Consider the following 19,126-nt stretch of genomic DNA (forward strand, 5'->3'; position numbering starts at 1 on the left):
CTCAATTTCAATTCACAATTCTAAATTTGTATGATATCAAGTGATGCCAAATTTAGCAGGTACTGCTTCTGCTGCAGTATCTCTATGGGTATTTGTAGATCATTCTGCATTATGCTGTCTAGACCAAGCATCAGATCTGCAAATCTTTCTCAAATGTGCAATTGTCAGAAAATCTTTAGTGATTTGGAGGGTATCACCTACAAAGAAATCCTCACTGGTCAGCTAGCATCGGTCTTGGACATCTGCGGAAAGGTAGGGAAGCAACCACGAAAGAAATGAAGAGCTTTTTCTTTTCTGGAAAAGAAAGACACGTAGAAGAGTCCTTTAGTTAGTCATTCTTCTCTCAAAATTCACTGAGCCATAACAGAACACAGGACAGAAACAAAAACAGAAGACTGTGCTTGCAGGTTCTTTCCAGATATTAGATAAGGTCTATGTTCAAATGGTGGGAAAAAAGGGGAAGAATCAAGTCTACAGTGGAAGTGGAGTTGTCAAACTGTAGCTGAACTAGTGGATCCCAGAAAATGCCCCAAGATTCGCTAGAATGCAAACTCTGCTCACTTTCCTAGCAGCATTTCCACCTGTAAACAAGCTAGACTGAAAGGACACCGTATCTCCTTTATTATACACTCTGCCAAGCTCTAATTGCACATGCCATGGTTCTGGTATGCTTAAAATCATCTTCCATAAGCCTTTTTGGAAACAAGCACAAAAAGGAAACCAACAATGACATGCAAAGTGTATCACAGGGAGAAATAATATGAAATATTATATTCAGGTTTCTTTCTCATACCAGTTTGTTTTGAAAACTACTACTGGTGCTTAATTGAATTGCTGTTTTACAACATTTAAAAATCATATTTAAAATTAGTAAGAACATTAAATGCAGGAGACTTTCAAGTCCTGGACAGGTGCTCTTGTATATGAAGGTTAGTAAAATATACTTGTGTGTAAAAGCATTGCTGGGGTAAAAGTATTTTTACGAAAAAGCTTACACATAATGCAGGCTGTTTTAACATGGCAGGAAGGAGGAAACTACTCAGAGAGATGTACACTTTGCTGTTAATTCAAGTAGCTGGTGTTATTCCATATACAATGATTGTGGAAATTATGTTTTCTTTCATGTTGCATATGCACATAATATGGGGGATGACATTGAGTCTTTTGTGCAGAGGTGTCTGAAGATATAGATGGATAAATACATGCATGTGTGTTAGAGGACACTGGAAGCTTCCACACAGGTTAGATGGGCCTGTGACAGGCTCCCATCAGCGGTTTTGTTAGCATCAACTGCATATTTTCAAAGATATATTGTTTTGTGAGAGTATTAATTTCAATGCCTGTGCACCTTGTGATTTCAGTTGTGTTTTGGGGATGATGCGATCATGTGTTCATACAATACCAAGAAAAGTATTAAAACTGGGTAAGAAACATACAGTAAGTCATATAAACTTTATAAAACTGTCCTGTTGACATACTTTACTTCTCTAAATGCGGATATGTCTATATACATGCACGGTGAGGTAATGGTATGAGAATCAACATAACTGTATTGAAGTAACATTTGGCTGATTAATCCTTCTGATAAGCAAGATAAAATTAACATAGGCAGGGCACGGAATAAGCCATTCCCATACCTGAACTTGGTCAGCAGATCCAAGTCACAAATTCTTATTCAGAACCGCTCTGCCAAGTGTAGACATGCTGTCAAATTAACCTTCTCTGGACAATGGCTAATTACAGAGGGATTTCTTTCAGGGCTGTTGTACTTTTGCTAGAAAACACACAGGGGCACACATACCCTAGAACGCTGTAATTTTATATTCTGTTCCCTCTCCTTACTCCTTCTGCTAACGCAGAGGTAAGACTAAGGTATTTTCTTTCCAGATCAGACAGTTTCTCATAGGGTGGTACTGTGGGTGGTTTATAACAGTGACGAATATGCAGATTGTATGTAGGATCTGCATTTATGTAAGCCTGCACATGTGTAGCGATCAGCTTTTATGTTTCCACACGTACACACAAGAACACCCCTTAGCACCAAGAGTTTTTAAGGGAAGGTACTTATATTGTGTACTGAATTGCTTTCTATGGATGGGGCATGTATTGCAGGGTGTCATTAACGTCAGTTGGTGACCTCTATGGTGTTCACTGAAGTTCCAGCGCATTACTGGGTGGGATGGCTAAATCAGTTTTCTGTGTTCTATATTGGTTTGCAAGGGTTCTATCAGTTATCAAGATACCGAGCTGAGGAAAGCTGGTATCTCACACCACACCCGCTGCTGCAATCGCACTGTGCAGTTTATACCCTTACGTTATCTCCGTGCAAGCCAGGGCTGAGTGTGCGTGTCGCTGTTATGCTGGCGGGGCAGCGTGCGACCGACGGCCGCAACGGGAATTCGGGAAGTTGTGCAAGACGCTCCTCGGTGTCAGCACAGGCTTCGTCAGAACCAGGGCAGGACCTCTGGGGAACAAACCCCTTCGGCCCTACCATGGAGGTGCTCAGCCCTCACTTTTCTCACCTCTGGCACACTTATGGCCGGATGAAGCTCTTGTCACAAAATGGGGCAGCCCCACGCTTGCCCTTTGGGTGGATGAGGCTCCTGTCACGACAGAGGTGGGCAAGCCCCACTCTCGCCCTTTGAGTGGATGAGGTTCCTGTCACGACAGAGATGGGGCAGCCCCACACTTGCCCTTTAAGTGGATGAGGTTTCTATCACGACAGAGATGGGGCAGCCCCACACTCGCCCTTTGGGTTGATGAGGTTCGTGTCACGACAGAGATGGGGCAGCCCCACACTTGCCCTTTAACTGGGTGAAAATCCTGTACGACAGAGATAGGGCAGCCCCACACTCACCCTTAGCCTGGATGAGGCTCCTCTCGCGCGCCCCCAGCGCGCCCTCCCTCACGTGCCGCCGCCCCCCCCGCCCCCCCCCGCAGGCTCCTCTCAACCCCCCCGAGGCGCGGGTTGAGGCCGGGACAGCGCGCGGCCGCGCCGGTTCACTCCAGGGCAGGGCTGTGGGGTGGGGGACGGACTAGCTCCCACCCCTACCTGCGCGCCTCTCCCACAGCGCAGCGGAAGCGCCGCCGCCGCCGCGTGAGGAGCCGCATCACACCCCTCCGCCTCCGAGCGCGCGGGCGGGCGGAGCAGCCGCGTCCGCCCTGCGCAAGGCGCCACCGCCACAGCGCCGGGAGGGCGGGGCAGGGAGGAGGGGCCGTGGCCACGTTTTGGCCCCGCCCCCCGGCCGCGCTTCCCGCCAATGAGCGGCGTCCACATGCCGCGGCGGCGAGAGCGGCCCGGGCCGCCCGGCTCCCATAAGTGACATTAGAGCCGCCGCGACCGGAGCGAGCGGGAGCGCAGCGGGCGAGCCCGAGGCTGCTGCGGGAAGGAGGCGTATTCCTACTTTTCGTTAGCGAGGCAGCTGCGGGGTTTGTTTTTCTCCACGGCCCGCCCCCCCTCCCCGTGAGGCCGAGCCCCTCTCGCTGCTCCTCGCAGCCCGCGCAGGCGAGCCGGGAAGCGGCTCCGCGCCTCCTCCCTCTCCTCAGCTCAGTCCCCGCCGGAGAGGCGGCCCGGCTCCCTCGGCAGGCGGGTGGGGTGGGAGGAGGGCGGAGGAATTCTTTTTGCCTTAATTTTTGTCGGAATTTTTGATCTATTCTTTCCTCCCGCCTCCTCCGGGAAAGGCTGAGGTGGGCGGGGGGGCTGTGGTGAAGGCACGGGGGGAGAGAGTGAGGGGCTGAGAAGGAGGAGGAAAAGGGCTGAGGAGGAGGAAGGGGCTTGGTGCTCCCAAGGAGGAGGAGGAAAAGGGCTGAGGAGGAGGAGGAAAAGAGCTGAAGAGGAGGAGGAAGGGTCTCGCCGCCGCATTTGAGGAGGAGGAAGGAGCTGCTGAGGAGGAGGAGAAAGGGCTGAGGAAGGGGCTCGCCGCCGCAGCTGAAGAAGAAGAAGAGGAGGAGGAGGAAAAAGAAGGCGAGGCACCATTTGCTGCTCCCTTACCCCAACCATGGAGAACGCGCACACAAAGACTGTGGAGGAAGTTTTGGCTTATTTCGGCGTCAACGAAAGCACCGGGCTCAGCCTGGAGCAAGTCAAGAAGCTGAAGGAGAAATGGGGCTCCAACGGTAGGTGAAGCAGCCCCCGCCGCGGGGGATGCTGCCCTGGCACTCGTCCTCTTCTCCCCCTCCTCCCACTTCTACCCGTTGCTCTTCCTCGCTCATTCTTCTCGAGGCCCTCTTTCTAGGCCTAACGTGTGTGTTTGCAAAGCCGGCATCTCTTGCAGGACCCGGAATAGGAGCGAGGGAGAGAAGATGGCTGACTCGAACTCCACCTCGTGGGTTTCTTTCATAGTCCGGGCTCGTAGGGCTGCTTTGGGAAGGAGGATGTCACCTCCGTTTCCTTTCACCTTAACGGTGGGAAACCTTCCATTCTGTAATGAAGCTCTCTTGGTTTTTTTTTTTTTTGGTATGTCTTGACCTTCATTTTTTTCCCTGCTTTTCAGTGCCTTTCTGCCCCTTATTTTACATTCTCTCTCGAGTTGGGGCACAGAATGCAGCCGATAAGGATAAAAAAATCCTTAGTGCTTGGCTTTCCTGGTCCCTTTTGAACTTTCAGGCTATTGTGTAAAAATGAAAAGCTGTCAGATTATACATTAGGATTTTTTTTTAGCTTTAACACTGCTTTTGTCCCTCTTCAATTATTAAATCTGTTTGACGGGAAATAAACGGGAGAGCAAAAATCAGAAAATGTCTTTAAAATGGAGGAAAGAATTTGAAATATTTTGAATCGGGTTTGGTGGTTTTTAAGTGACTGTGGAGGACAACCTTTGTCAGAATGCGTTTGAAAAGGATTTTGAGCCTTTGACCCTTTGTGTACAGCAACAGCAGAAGTCCCAGTGCTGGTTGGAGTGATGACTTGGCTGAATTATAACCCTTAGCACATTCCGACTAACCTCTGTCTGTCTTAAAATGCAAAAACTACTGGGCCTATTTGGGTGCTCTAATGAAAAAAAGGCACCTTAATGGGGCTTTGAGTACGTGTGTCAAATCCAATCCAGTTGAGCATACAATTCAGGAATAATATCCAGTAGATGTCTTATAATGCTCTAATGTGTTTTTTTTCAATGATTTCTTTTCTTTGACATGCCTCCTGGAAAAATCTTCAACCAACAGAGTTGCCAGCTGAGGAAGGTAAGCATGTTGATGAAATCTTCTGCTAATCCTTGTTGATAATTAATCGTTATTTTAATATGCATAACTAAATGTCTTTATTACGTATTGCAGGAAAAACCTTACTTGAGCTTGTGATTGAACAATTCGAAGACTTATTAGTTAGAATTTTGTTGCTGGCAGCTTGCATATCTTTTGTAAGTACAATTTTTTTTAGTATTTTGTAGACTTTTGTATGGCAGTATTATATGTTCCAATGTGTAGGATCTTTACATGCTAAAGTTATTCTCTTCTCAAAAGATAGAAGTATAAGACAAGAAGTAAATTGCTATCTCTTAAATTAATTGCCTTGTGAGGAGGCTTTTGTATGCTAGAAAACAAAATTTCAGGGAATCTGTCATTGTATGAGTCATAAGTATGGAACTACACTAGACAGGTATTTTAGTGCTCCTTTTTCAACCCAGTTTGCTTTTTTTGGGGTGGGATTTCCCAATGCTTTTGTTGGCTTTGAAAGCTAACCTTGAGTAAGTAAGCGTTTAACTGGACATTCTTCTTGCCTTTGAGTTAATCGTTATCAAGCCCAATGTACAATCATTGGAAGACATTTCTGGATGCAATGCAGACTGTAAATAGAATTTACATGGCGGATATTCCAGTTGCCTTCCCTTCCTGATAATAGCAAGGTGACAGTTGTTGCTTTTGACAGTGACAAGAATGATGACGGCTGTGATGGCACCATTGGTGACCAAATTTGGTAACTGACCTTTGGATAATCTAGATGTTAAATGGACGTCTTGCTTTGCATTAAAAGGACAAGAACAATTTTAACTTAACTTTTTTTGAGTGTGTTTAGGTGATCTTTTTACATGATGTATAAAGTGTATGCACTGCTGGAAAAACTGAGCGAAGGCTGAGTATAGAAGGAGATGAAGGCTGTGTCTTGGAGAGCTGGACAACAGATACAAAAAATGTGCAGATAAATTAAACTGTTTAGATAGGAATACAAGTTTATTGTAGACTTTGGCCTGGAGTTATAATTAATTACTTAAAAAAACCCCAAACAACTGCTGCAGCTCATGGGGGGAGTGGAAATTGTGGTGACTCTTTAGCTAAGGGCAAGCTAATTAGGATGGGCAGAGGAGAATGTACTCTGAAGCTGTTCTTTTTGTTGGGGGGAAGGGTTGCCCTGCTGTGGCTGCTGCAGTGTACACTGTGCTGCTGATCCTCCACCAAGAGAGGCTTCAGCTCTCCCCGCACTGACTCCTTTCTGAGTGCTTTGAGGTTTGGTGTGTGTATACTGCTACCAGCAGAGCAGTGATCGGTAGCATGGATCTTGACCATAGAGATATATATGCCATACTTACTCTTCTGTTTCTTGCAGAGGAAATCAGACTGGCTATAGAAAATTTTAAACCCAAGTCATTTGAAAGGATTTTTTCCTTATTCTTTCCCATTTTCCCCTCCCAGGAGGTGAGAAGGGGATGTATTTTTGTTCATGAAAAGTCAGAGGTTTCTCTCATCTCCTGAGATAAATGACAGTACAGGAGTTTGTTACCCTTTCATGCTGCAGTATATTGTTTCTATTATGATCAAGAAAGGAAAAAATCAAATTCACCAAACTTGCATTGTTGAATCTGAGTAGGTATGAGGTATGATACCAGACTGACAGAGGTCATAGAACGTATACTGCCAGACCCTCTTTGAAAGCTTGATTACTAACTGAATTCAGTCTTTTTTTCAGTAAGCTTAATTTCTCTGTGTAATTAAGGAGACTGTAGTCTAATGGAGTGTGGGATAGATTGGTTCTCTGCTTCTGTGTAACTGGCATGGTATATGACCTTGGGCTAGTGCTCTGCCTTTTCTTTCACCTATTTAGTAGTTGCTTATACCCACTATAAATCAATGTTAGTAGTAAAAATGTTATCTTTTTGATGAAATGTAAAAGAACAAAGCAGAGTTAGGTGTTTTGGTACTTTAATTTTGGTGCTTTAAAAACAATTCCACTTTGTGTTTGTTTCTGGCTTTTTTCTTGCTCAGATCATCTGTTTTTCTTAGGTTTTAATGCTTTTTAATGTGAAAGCATATTAGAGAGCTATGTAGTAGCTGTTAAGAGTTATTGAGTGTGTTGATATAGACTGTATTGCTGCAAAAATTGGTGTCACTAACATCACCTAAATTCTGGTGTTCCTGGAGACATTTGAATAGAGCACGTAGCTTTGTTAGACTTGTGAACATTAATTGTTCTATGAGAACACTTGAAAATATTACATTAAAAACTGGATTCTATGTAATGCTGAGATCACAGATTATGCTAAGTCATTCTTCCAGTAGAACAACTTTATCGTAGAGCTTAACTTCGATGTGTTTATTATGTTATTTTTTACAAGCCTTAAATTCAGTTTTTCCATTCATGCTGTTTCAAGGCATGCAAAACTCCCAGCACCTTAGAGATCTTGAAATGGATAATTAGACTTAAAATGGAGTCAGTTAAATTTGCATTGTGTCTTGATGTTGAGTAATACTGTTGAGAGCTGCTCTTTAATGAGTCAAGACTTCAGGCTTTCCTGGGAGCAGTGTCGGGTCCCATGGAATCGTTCTGTGGAACTTGGTGAAGTGCTGATTCTCTTCTCAGTGGCTGCTTTTTACTATGATTTATTGTTTGATAGACCGTAAACTGTAGCACTTGTGTACAAAGTAGGACATCGTATAGCTTACCAACAGGAGTGAGGTTGGATAATGGCACAGAAAGGGAATTTGCATCAAGCTGCTTAAATAGGTAGTTTCCTTTGAGTGACAAGGGATGTTGGCTTACCAAGGGCATAACAAGTAACCCCCAAAGCCTCCAGGTTTTTGAGTTACTGGTTAGAGGACCGAGTGTTGAATTGAACATGAATATGTAGTATTGACTCTTTTTTAAGAAAAAACAACCAAAACATTCTCTAATTGGAATTTGTTTTCTGACAATCAAATGGAGTAGGTACCTTAGTGCTAGTGGCAGCAGATTTATAATGTGTGCTGTCAGGAAAGGCATAGATGCTGTTAAAGCAGTGAATGTAGCGGTGTTCTTCAGCAGCTGAACATTGGCAATTTAAAAAAAATATTGAAGATTCAGTTATGAGACAGGGTCTTGAGGCATGTAGATTATTGTTTTGTGTTGTGGAAGCTTTCCTGGTGATTGTATAGTGATCATAAATCATATTAGATTCTTAATATTCCGACTGACTGCACAGAAACAGACATCTTTAGCACTGGTATCTGCGTTAGCTTTTTGTACAGAAACTTACTCTCTTACATATGATGTAAACTCTGTCTTCAAAGTGCCTTTTGTGTCCTCTGCTCCTGCAGCCCGTCAGATATGTGTCAGTAAAATAAATCAGACTAACAGCTGAATCTGTGTCACCCTGGCTGATTGTAGGGGTCATATGCTGCATGTTTGGCTGTAGATACTGTGTCCCACATTCCAAGTCAGAACTGCTGTTACAGATGTACCTAGTTAGTAACAGCTAAAATTCTTGCACCGTTTTTTCTTCAGTATTTTTGTTGGCCTTAAAGTATGTCTTTTGAAGAGAAGCAACATAAATAATTTCTGATGGTTAGTAAATGGATCTGTGCGTAGGCTTGGGCCTTGTCTCAGTGTTCTGACGAATCTGTGAAGCCTATGTAGAAATAAACCTGTAGAGCATGTTTCAGCAGTTGAAAAGCCTTCGTGGCCTCACTTTCTAGGCACAAGTTAAGCGGATGTTCAATTTTCCATGAACTATGGCTTTTAATTCTTGCCTCTTGTGTAGCATGTACTCAGATCTACAGTAGTTACATAAAAGAACAGCTTTCTTTGCTGTATAAATGACTTTGACAAGTTGCAAGATGTGAACTGTTCATCTGATGTAGAATAATTATTTGGTAAATTGTGTGTACTTTAAACAGTGGTGTATGCTTAACCATGCAATCCTATCTTTGCATCCCACTTGCAGTGGATTTTCTTCTGCACGATGCAGCATAGGCTATCAACTGTAGCAAAACTTCAGTAGTAATACAGCATTCTAAGAGCATTCCCTGCCAATTATTTGATTCCTATTCTGAATTAGAAGTGAATGTTCTGATTTCTAATAGCGGATATCCATGTTTAGATTAAAACAGGATCTTGTGATTTAATCTAGAGATGATTATAGCCTGCAAATTAGCATGAGTATGACCTAATCTGTGTTATACTGTGAGCAAAGGTACTCTTGAAGGAAGTAAGATGTGCCAGTAAAAATGTTGCAGGCTTTGCCCGGAAATGACCCCAAAAGCTACCTGGTAAGGTCAGTAGGGAGTGAGCATGTGGCACAAGATAAGGATTGCTGTAGAAAGTTACACCGGCATGCTTTTAGCTAAAATCAGTAGCACCCGAGATGCAACTGATGGGTAAGGGTGATAAAGCTGTGAGAAGTACTTGATTCCAAATTTACGTTGTAGAAACTAGTCTCTGGGTGCTAAGTATCTTTTTTTCTTCTGTATTGTTACATTAAACACAGGGATCTGTTTATTTTCAGAAATACAGAGTAGTATATCTGATGGGTGCTTATAATCTGCTAACCCAGTAAAATTCTTCGTTTCATACTGGTCAGGATCTCTTTTGTTATCTGTGTCCCCTCCCTTCTTGGGTAGCAAATAAAAATAATCTACTGAATAATGGAACTAAGCTTGGGAGGTTTTTCTTCCAGTATTTCTTGGTGTTCAGTGAACTCACATGGAACAAGACATCAGGACTACGAAAATAGTTTGCTTAATTTTCAACTAATTATTACTGAAAAGAAATATCACTAAAAGAGGATTTCTGAGCAGTAGTTAGTTATCTGTCCAAACTATATTAAATCTTAATTCACATTATCTTGTGAGAAGAAAGCTCTCTTAAAAGCAGTCCATAGTTTGACATGACCTGCTTTAATTAGGCCAGGGATTCATTTTGTTAGGATGAGCTCTTGCTCTCTCCTAGCTTGCTTCTGAGCTTCCATTGTCAAAATGAAAAACAAAAAAAAGACTTATTAGGTTGCTAACAAACTGTTTGCTTTTCCTCTGTTATTGGTAAGTGGGTGCAGCCTGCTGGGCAACAGAATTCCATCTTGAAACTTCCATTCTTTACTCTAATTCTGGGTTTGTTACTTAATGATAAAGAGTCACCTGAGACAACTTGCCTCTAACTTATCTGACAATACAGGGATATTGAACTTGTAGAACTGCAAAAAGCTGAAAGAACGCTTCTGTTTTGGCTGTTTTCATCAGTAGTCACTTCATTGCTAGCTGACTTCTGCATTGTACCTCTGCCCACTTTTTACAAATAACCATGAAAACCAAATGCTCTTTGCCTGTCACTGTGTGTTTTTTGGCTTAGTGTCCTGCAGGTCCACTCCATTAGGATTTGATGAGAATAGGCTTCTGCAAGCCATAGCTCTAGCAGCCCTAAAGCAAATAACGCTGAATAAAAGCTGTCCTTCAAGCTGCTTACGTCAGCTGTTGATATGTGACTTTTATGTCTTTCTATTAATTTCCCTTGTATCTTCGGACGTGCGTTTCGCCTGAGCAATTATCTAACTCTTTTTTTCCCCTGCTCTTTCAAGCTTCTTAAATACATGGTAATTTTACTTATTGACCATATTGCCTGAATAGTACATTGAAGATCAATGACCTGGAAATTAAGCTGTTCTGCACGTGAGTCTTAAAGTGATTAGGGCAGAAATATGGTGGGGCCCTTTTGAGTAGTAGACAAATAAAAGATCTCTTATTGTAAACCTCTCCAGGGTCTTCAGAGTGTGCTAGTGGAAACTTTTTGACAAGAATTCAATGCCTTGGACAAGAATTGTCTGGTCTCTACCAGGCTTCAGCATATGATGTGTTGTTACTAAAAACGCCTAGTTAAATATTTGTATTCATTGTTCTAGTTTCTCTTGGGTTTTTACTGTGGTTTTGTTTTTACTTCAGGCTACTGTGAAATAATAAACCTGATCTGTTACAGCAATGTGTTGTGTATCACAAGTGTCCTAATGGAGTGTTAATGTAGCTGTAATCTCTTACAACAAAGCCCAGGAATCACAAAGTGTTCTGTTATTTATATGTCTATATTTACTCATTTATAATGAATAGAATTTAATTCTAGAATATTCTAGAATTAAAGCTTAGATTGTTCCACTGTTAGTAATTGTGTGAATGCTTTTTGGGAAGAAAGGTGTTTTGCTGGCTTCCAGGATTGAAATACCTAATTTTAATCTGGTCACAGATCATTTTGCAAAGAAAAAAAACCCTGCAACAGGGAAGATCTAAAACATCAGATTTTTCCTGTCAATTTCTAATCTTATTTATCTGTTCTTTTTGAAAGAACAGTTTATTGAGAGAAAAAAATCTCTTGAAAACTTAATTTTGGTTGTCCTTGACATACTTGGATCTTGCTGTCCTTCTAGCTGGTTTCCTTACCTCTTATAGTTGCAGGTTTTTTTCAATGGTCTTCAATCTGAAAAGATTATGTTTTAGCATTGTGTAAAGCAGGTGTTTTATTTCGTTTAACCTTGTGGATGCCTGCTCTGTTCAGAACATTGTAACATGATTGAATTTACTTGCTTTGTTGGAAGCAAGATGGGCTCTGCAGAATTCCAGTAAACACAGAGAAGAAACAGATACTGAGCAGCTTTTCTGATGGCAGCATGTAGCCTTGTACATGCTAAGAAAACTGCAAATGTACTATTAGCTGTTTCTGTAGTTACTCTGAAGGCAGCAGGGCTGGTACAGAGTAAAAGCTGTCCATGGTGTAAGGGGTAAAGCATAGAGTGAAGGCTATAAGGTAGACAGTAGGACTGCTCTGGCTGGTCAAGAGGCAAAAGTTGTTACTAGAGGTTGGAGACGAGTGGTGTGGGAGGAGACGTACAGCACAGCGTACCAGTTCCTGACTAAATCTGTTGTCCAGAGGGCTTACACAGACCCTCAAAATGTTGTGTTACCAGTTGGAATGTTTCAGTCTTATTAATCGTAACTTGGATCTTTTAAGTTTATCCCTTTGTAATATAAATTTGTTGTTACATTGGATTTGCTTGACAGTCTGGTTTCTGCTTGAGGCTTTCATGCTGCTGCTCCTTCCTTTTAACATCCTGGAGTGTTTCACAATTGAGCAATAGCTCTGAGCAGCATGTTGGTGGAATTGCGGCTCTTGCTTTAGTAACGGTTTGCTCGCTGCAGTCTTCTAGTGATTCAGAGTGCTGTTGCCTGACTACCAGCCCTAATTATCTCAACACATTGTTCCTATTTACTGTCACTTTCCAGGCTTCCTGTTGCTCAACGTGTTGACAAAAAAGCTCTTCCTCTCTGGTCATGTTAAATGTGACTTTTCTTCAGCAACTGCAGAACTCTGCACAGGCCCTAACATTTAGCCATCCAAGTCAAGTGAATGGCAGAAGCCTAAAACTAGGGTTTGTTTCTAAAGCAAATTAATTAAAATAAAATCTAAATGGAACCTTTTATGCAAGTCCTCAAGCTGATTTACTTTTAAAAATTCATTTTTAATTTGAATTTTATCAGCTACTTGGCTCAGAATTCACCTAGAGATGTAACTACATGATTCACTTAGTGCCTTATTGAGGCATCTACTTGTATTTAAGTATTGTTTATTTTTTCTATCTACTCACCAAAAACTTAGAAAGCTATTTTCATTTGTGTCTAAGTAATTGGTAAAGAACAATTAACTTGGTTAAAATTCAAATTCTGGCAAAGTTTTTGTGTTCTAGCTAGTCAGACTAGTCTGTCTGCATCCTGATTTAGAAAGTAAGGAAAACTTTTTTGTAACTCTTCACTGCTACAGCTGTTGTCACAACTTTTGCTTTCATTTGCAAAGCAAAAGTAGCAATATGTTTCCCAAATAAATAGCTTGGTCCTTTAAAAGAGCAGCAGCCTTGGAAATGAACTTTGTACTACTTCAGTAAAGATTTTCTGTTTCCATTGCATATTGCCAACTCATTCATGAGCTACAAACCTACACCTTGGAAGACTGAGGGGTTTAAAAAACTGCTGAAGTCTAAGCAGTTGAACCTCAAACTTACTGGGTCTTAAGTTTGCAAGATGTCTGTGTCAATCAGGAATTTAAATAATTATGTTTTTCTTACAGGTCCTGGCCTGGTTTGAAGAAGGTGAAGAAACAATCACAGCGTTTGTAGAGCCTTTTGTAATCTTACTTATATTAGTAGCCAATGCAATTGTGGGAGTGTGGCAGGTATGCAGATACTTTTCCAATGTCAGATCACAAATGTTTTAGGGATTTTTGGTTTAAGAGGAAGGACTGTACAGTGTAGTGTCAGGTGCTTTATGCAATGCAAGTAAACCATTGTTAACTTAAGATTCCCGAGAGTCAACGTACCATAAAACTTCTGGACAGAAAGTGTTGACTTAAAGGTAAAATGAAAGCTTCAGAAGTATTGCCAAAAGGGCAAAGAGCCCATTGGTGTGTCTGGCCACATGCTGGTGAATGTCTGAACTAGGAAGGCCAGAATGAGTTCTGTTTTTAGCAATATCAGTTTCTGCGTGACTGCTAGAGCTGTTGCGGAGGGAAGAGGTAATGTCAGTCAAGGGATAATAACGCCCCTTTAAGTGTCATTTTTCCTATTCAAATCTTCATAAAGCAATGCAATAATTAATCTTTAACCTGGAACTTTGAGTTAGAATTCTACATGTAGTAATTTTAAGTATGAGATGTAAAGCTTTCTGTAGAGTTTTGGAATTTTCTTCTGTAGTTGTATATACTCTGTTGTAGGAAATAACCATTTTGTTTCAGACATGATAGCGTGCAAAGAATATCTGTGCCTGTATCTCTACATGCAGTGAACTTAATTGTGGAACAGAATTGCTGTACAGATAAATGACTCATTCCCTTGTTTTAATGGACATGGAAAAGCAAGTTACAGTACATAGTATTGATGTTTAGACCCATAGATGTATCCGTTTCTACAGGTACGGGATGTGAGCAACTGAGTCATTGCCTTAGCTATGCCCTCAACCTTTCCTTTCAAGTGCCCTTTTCCCAAAGTGCCATCTGCTAGTATTTCACTGGTTGACAAGATAGTTTAAACTACCGTAACTTCAAGGAAACTGGTAGCAAAAAGATAGAGCGTAACACTGAGCTGGCTGTCCTAGCTGAACCATGTTTAATTCTTGCTTCTCCTTTTTGAAAGAGCAGTTCCATTTAACTGACCTTCCATTTGTGGGATTTCTCTCTTGTACCATTAAGGTTTTGCTAAATGTTAACTCTTAGATAATCCACAGATGAGCAACATCAGTGTTCTTGTGCTGGGGAGCAGAATTAACTTACCTGTTGCAATATGAGGCTAGCATTAATTACAACTTTCTGTGTCTGCAATGGTATCTCTGCACTCTGTGGTGCTGAGCTGTGCCATGTAAGCGTTGGTCTGTCAAGGCAGCTTTGGTGATGCTGGTTTTGAGCTGCACTATTCTGTGGAAGTACTCAGTACCTCATCCTGTGAATTTCTGTGGAAGGGCTGGTATGTGTTTGAAGCATGCACATTCCAAAAACCAAGTACACCCTTCCTATTATCTATAATAATCAGGACTATATGATGTTTGTATTTGTCAATAGATTGGAAAATGGAAAGTGAGTTACTTCTCCAAGAGCTAGAGAAGGAGTAGCGATAAACTGCTGGTTTCTTACATTGTTCTTTATCTAGGTGGCATCATAATGTTGATAGCAATCTCTGTTAGTGCTTAGCTGAGAGAACTGCACTTGAGATAGGAAAGCTATTGTGCTAGTGTTAGTGGAAATAAAAAGGTTGTCATGCCTGGGGATTCATCTAAGTTTGTAAATGATTAGAGACAATCATTTGTCTCTAGAAGTTTCTAGTCTGTGTGCTTTATTTTCATTTTAGTGTGACTCGGCTTGCTGAAACAAAGTTGATAATTCAGTGTTTGACCTTTGTTGTGTCTTTACCCTTGTTTTCTGTCTTAAGTGAAATTCAGTAGCACTGTGGCAGGTAAGGTACATCTGAGACAAGACTATATCCGCGAGCCTTAACTTACTCCTTGCTTTTTTATGTCAAAAAAGCATACAAATGTAACACAGAACTCTTTTTGGCCTCCAAATAACATGATACAGTGGATATTCTTGATGGGAAGTGCAGTGGAGTTTGAATAAACAACTTCTAGGATCTAACTAGCTCCACTAAGAGCTGAATTAGGTTGTAATGATTTCCAGTCAGTAACCTCATAAGGAGAGGGGTCACATAATTTTTTGTATGAATAAATGTAATTGAGCTGAGTCAGTAGTTATCATATGATAGTGCATTTGAAAAATCAGATCAAACATATGTGTTTTTCCTTGAGAGCTTTTAAAATCACACATTTTTGCTGTCTTTTAGGAAAGAAATGCTGAAAATGCTATTGAAGCTCTTAAAGAATATGAACCAGAAATGGGTAAAGTATATCGACAAGACCGAAAAAGTGTACAGAGGATTAAAGCAAGAGACATTGTCCCAGGAGATATTGTAGAAGTGGCAGGTAAGGCTCATTTATATAGTACATACGTTTATTAGCATATTACTGTAAAATTGTTGTGGGGGCCTTGTCTTAATGATTTGAGACCCTGGGGGGAGTTTTCAAAGGTGCCTAAGTATATGCTTCACTTATGAACAGTCTTGCTTCTGTTCATCTGTAATTACCTTAAATGTGCATTTGCACTGTGGGAATTGTTTTTCAAATTGCCACTTAGTTTAATTGGTAGGTCTAAAAGCAAAGAATCTTAATTGGAGTACATTTCTTAACGCTTGTCATGACGCTAGAACGTACGTGGTATGAGAGTGTCTTGATAACTTGTCTGTTTTCTAGCATAAAATACTCACTTTCCTTGCTTTTAAACATGTCCAGTTTCCTTAGGTTCTGGATTTTTCTCTTTTTTTTTTCCTTCTTTTTCCCACAGTCTCACTGTCTTTTATCTAAGAAAAGCTAATTTCATCTGAAGGTCTTTCTCAACTCTTGAGCTTGTATCAGTAGTGCCTTTCTTCTTACAGGTGTCTTCCTCTGTCTTCTCAGCTAGTATGACTGGCATGTGACATCATTGTTTTCTCATCTTTCATAGTTCTTTAGTGCTTCTTTTGCCTGTTCTTGTTTAGGAGACCACAAATACAGACAACTAGACAAAGCAGAGCTTCTTATTTATCCAGTGTAAGCATTTGAAGTACCGTGTCTTGTCTTAAGATTGGACTTCTACATCAATCACCTGGATTTTCCTTAGAAGGTGCATCTTTATTTGGAAGGAGTACAAAAACAGAAGTATCGCATACTTACAGCTATAACTCCTTCATTTTTATGATAATGCCAGACCAGTAACTATTTCTCCAAACTAGATTTGTTAGTGACTTTAATGCTTCCAATTCCTTCCCAGATAAAACTAGGTGGTTCTTGTTAAGTGTCAGGAGTAATTGCATACTCCTATTTTTTAGGTCATTATCAACTGTTGACTGAATGATTGTTCCATTGGGAATGATTTAGGGTGTACATCAGGCTCTTTTTTTTTTCCACTGGTGTCACTTTGCTTTTAGAGGTGGTAGCGGTCTCGGGAGGAGATAAATATATACCCTTAAATTTGACTATCCTCCTATTTTAATTAGCAGGCAGAGAGAGTATGTACTCAAAATGAAGTTGATGTTGGCTGTCCGCCCAGCTTTCATTCCTTGAGAAACTTTAACATTTGCTGAGTGCTGTCTTCAGCCTCCGTTTTGTGCCTAGGATGATTCAGCTGCGGCAGCCCTAGCTTGGGTAATTCAGAGTGTGAATCTCGTGAAGGCTGAAGCTAGTTTCCTCTTAGCATCTGTTGAAGAACAAGTACAAAGTGCTGATAACTGAATTAAAGGGTGAATTATGAAACCTTGTCACTTGCTCTGGTGTTTTGGCTCACTGTTACTGCACTGTGCAGTCAAATCTGAGTTCTGCAATGAGATTTTGTTTCAGCAGCCGCCCTTTTCTGCATCCTTTTGAGGCAAACAAAACTGTATAAATTACAGATTCTGCAGTAGATGTCTAGTCCAAATTTTTATCCTGTTTTTAAATGTTGGCAATAGAATGACTATTTCTGGAGTAGTCTGTATCGTGGGAAAACACTGAGGTTTTGTGTCTTGGTACTTCAAAGCTGTATTGTTAGAATTGCAAGTTGACTGTGTATTTTGTACTGATTTGGGATATCTCACTAAGAAAAAATTCTGGATTTTGCTGCTCTTCCAAGTGTCTAGAGCACAGAAAACTTTCTGCTTGGTTCTTTGCTGTTTTAGAAGAGGTAGAGATTACATTTTCATCTTACAACTTCAGCTTTGTCTTTTTATGTACATGAAACACCTTGGGAATGCATGGGATTTTACTTACCTTGCTGTATATTGTCAGTATCAACAAAATCAGTTACTTATACCTTGAGATCTTTTTAAAAGGCCTGTGTCTGAAGGGAAGAAATGAATTGGAAATAAACCTCTGGCCTGTAACACTGGGATGATTTTATAAATATGATATACTTTTCATAGAGTTGCTATTGTATTATTTTAAAATCTGCTTGTAAAACAGCGAGAGTCTGATACATATAGAACTGATTAATTCCTTTTTTTTAAATAGCACAAACTTATAAACTGGTGTTCTCATGTAGAGAAACAAATTATCCAGCTTGTGTAACTGCCCTTTAAGATGGATAGTTTAGCTTGTTGACTGACTGTAGAAGCTCAGGCTGGTTAAAATACTCAACACTGGTGGGTCAAACATTTTCAAGCTGGTCTTAAGGCACTTATCAAGTATTTCTTATATTGGCAAATAGAATCAACTACAGCTTCAAGTGAAGGTTACTGAATGTAAGTCATGTGAATGTTTAATACAGAAATAAATGCTTCAGTGTTATATGAACACTGATACTGAAACAATAAATTCTAACTTGTAAATGGACAGTGATGAAACTTTAATTTTAATCAAACTCTGAAAAGCTGCTGAGCAAGTAGAGGAGAGCAATACACTGTGTACCAGCATTAGTGTCAAGATCTGGAGGTGAGAGAGACTGTGTGCATGCCTGTGCCTCAAGTGCAGGAGTACTGCGATGGCCTTTGACACGGTGTTTGCAAAAAGATGCCCATGTAGGGAAGTGACAGAGCACTTCATACTAGAATACATATCTGGATATGGAATTCTAGGCAAAGTGCCAATGACATTTGTGTGTCCAGGCAAATATCTTTCAACCTAGTGGCATAAATAACCAGGTGATAGGTTTCTCCCCTATGCTGATATAATTTTGCACAACTTTGTGCAGGTCTTCCATTATAAAATAGTTGTATTTAGTGCTATAACAGCTTTGTTAATTTGAAGCAGCTATATTGGACTGACAGAGATAGCTCTGTTGTAGGAGTTGGTAGATTGGTATTGCAGGTTTGGGATGGATGCCTTAAAGTTGCTTGCAGACCTCTGGTGGGCATAGTTCTCAAAACTATAGTGTGTGAGGGTTACTAAGCTACACTGTTTGTTTTTTAGAATTGATGAACTCAAAAAAATCTGGATGCTGTCCTCAAATGGCTTTCCAGTTTGCCCATCTTAAAAAGGATTATTGAGCTGCTTTAGAAGCTTCAGTTCTTTTGTTGGAGGGTGCACTCTAAACTTTTAGCTAGTGGATATCTTCATAGTTTAAAGATGTCTTGGTTTAATTGAGGTTTTGTTAGCCTTAATTTAAGTAATTTTAAAGAGAAACTTAAACCAGCATGGCTTTAGTTCTTATAAGTTTTGTATGAATTCCAGTCTGACAAATTAGGAAAAACTGGTTGCAAATAATTTATTTTCAAAGAAGCACATTTGGGAACAGAATACTTCCATTGTATTTTCCTGTCTAAAAATTTCTATTTTAGATATAGCATATCTGACTTTCTGTAATTTAATAAATGAATGTTCGTTTGTTGCAATCTGTAAGTGAGCAGACTGGAGGCACAGT

General features: G+C 40.7%; 1 protein-coding gene across 2 annotated transcripts in view; it reads left to right on the forward strand.

The window, feature by feature from the left end:
• The first annotated feature begins 3,810 nt into the window (after positions 1 to 3,810).
• ATP2A2 (ATPase sarcoplasmic/endoplasmic reticulum Ca2+ transporting 2) overlaps positions 3,811 to 19,126 on the forward strand; it is a 45,278-nt gene continuing 29,962 nt past the window's right edge. For both annotated transcript variants that reach the window (XR_008452698.1, XM_054082087.1), the window contains exons 1-5: positions 3,811 to 4,116; positions 5,164 to 5,181; positions 5,275 to 5,357; positions 13,286 to 13,390; positions 15,543 to 15,681. Coding sequence is in view for 1 of the 2 variants with exons in the window: in XM_054082087.1 (XP_053938062.1) it covers positions 3,999 to 4,116; positions 5,164 to 5,181; positions 5,275 to 5,357; positions 13,286 to 13,390; positions 15,543 to 15,681 (463 nt within the window). In the remaining variant the exon portion in view is untranslated. The remainder of the gene's footprint in view (positions 4,117 to 5,163; positions 5,182 to 5,274; positions 5,358 to 13,285; positions 13,391 to 15,542; positions 15,682 to 19,126) is intronic.

Source organism: Cuculus canorus, chromosome 17 (assembly GCF_017976375.1).
Source record: "Cuculus canorus isolate bCucCan1 chromosome 17, bCucCan1.pri, whole genome shotgun sequence".
Classification (NCBI taxonomy): domain Eukaryota; kingdom Metazoa; phylum Chordata; class Aves; order Cuculiformes; family Cuculidae; genus Cuculus; species Cuculus canorus.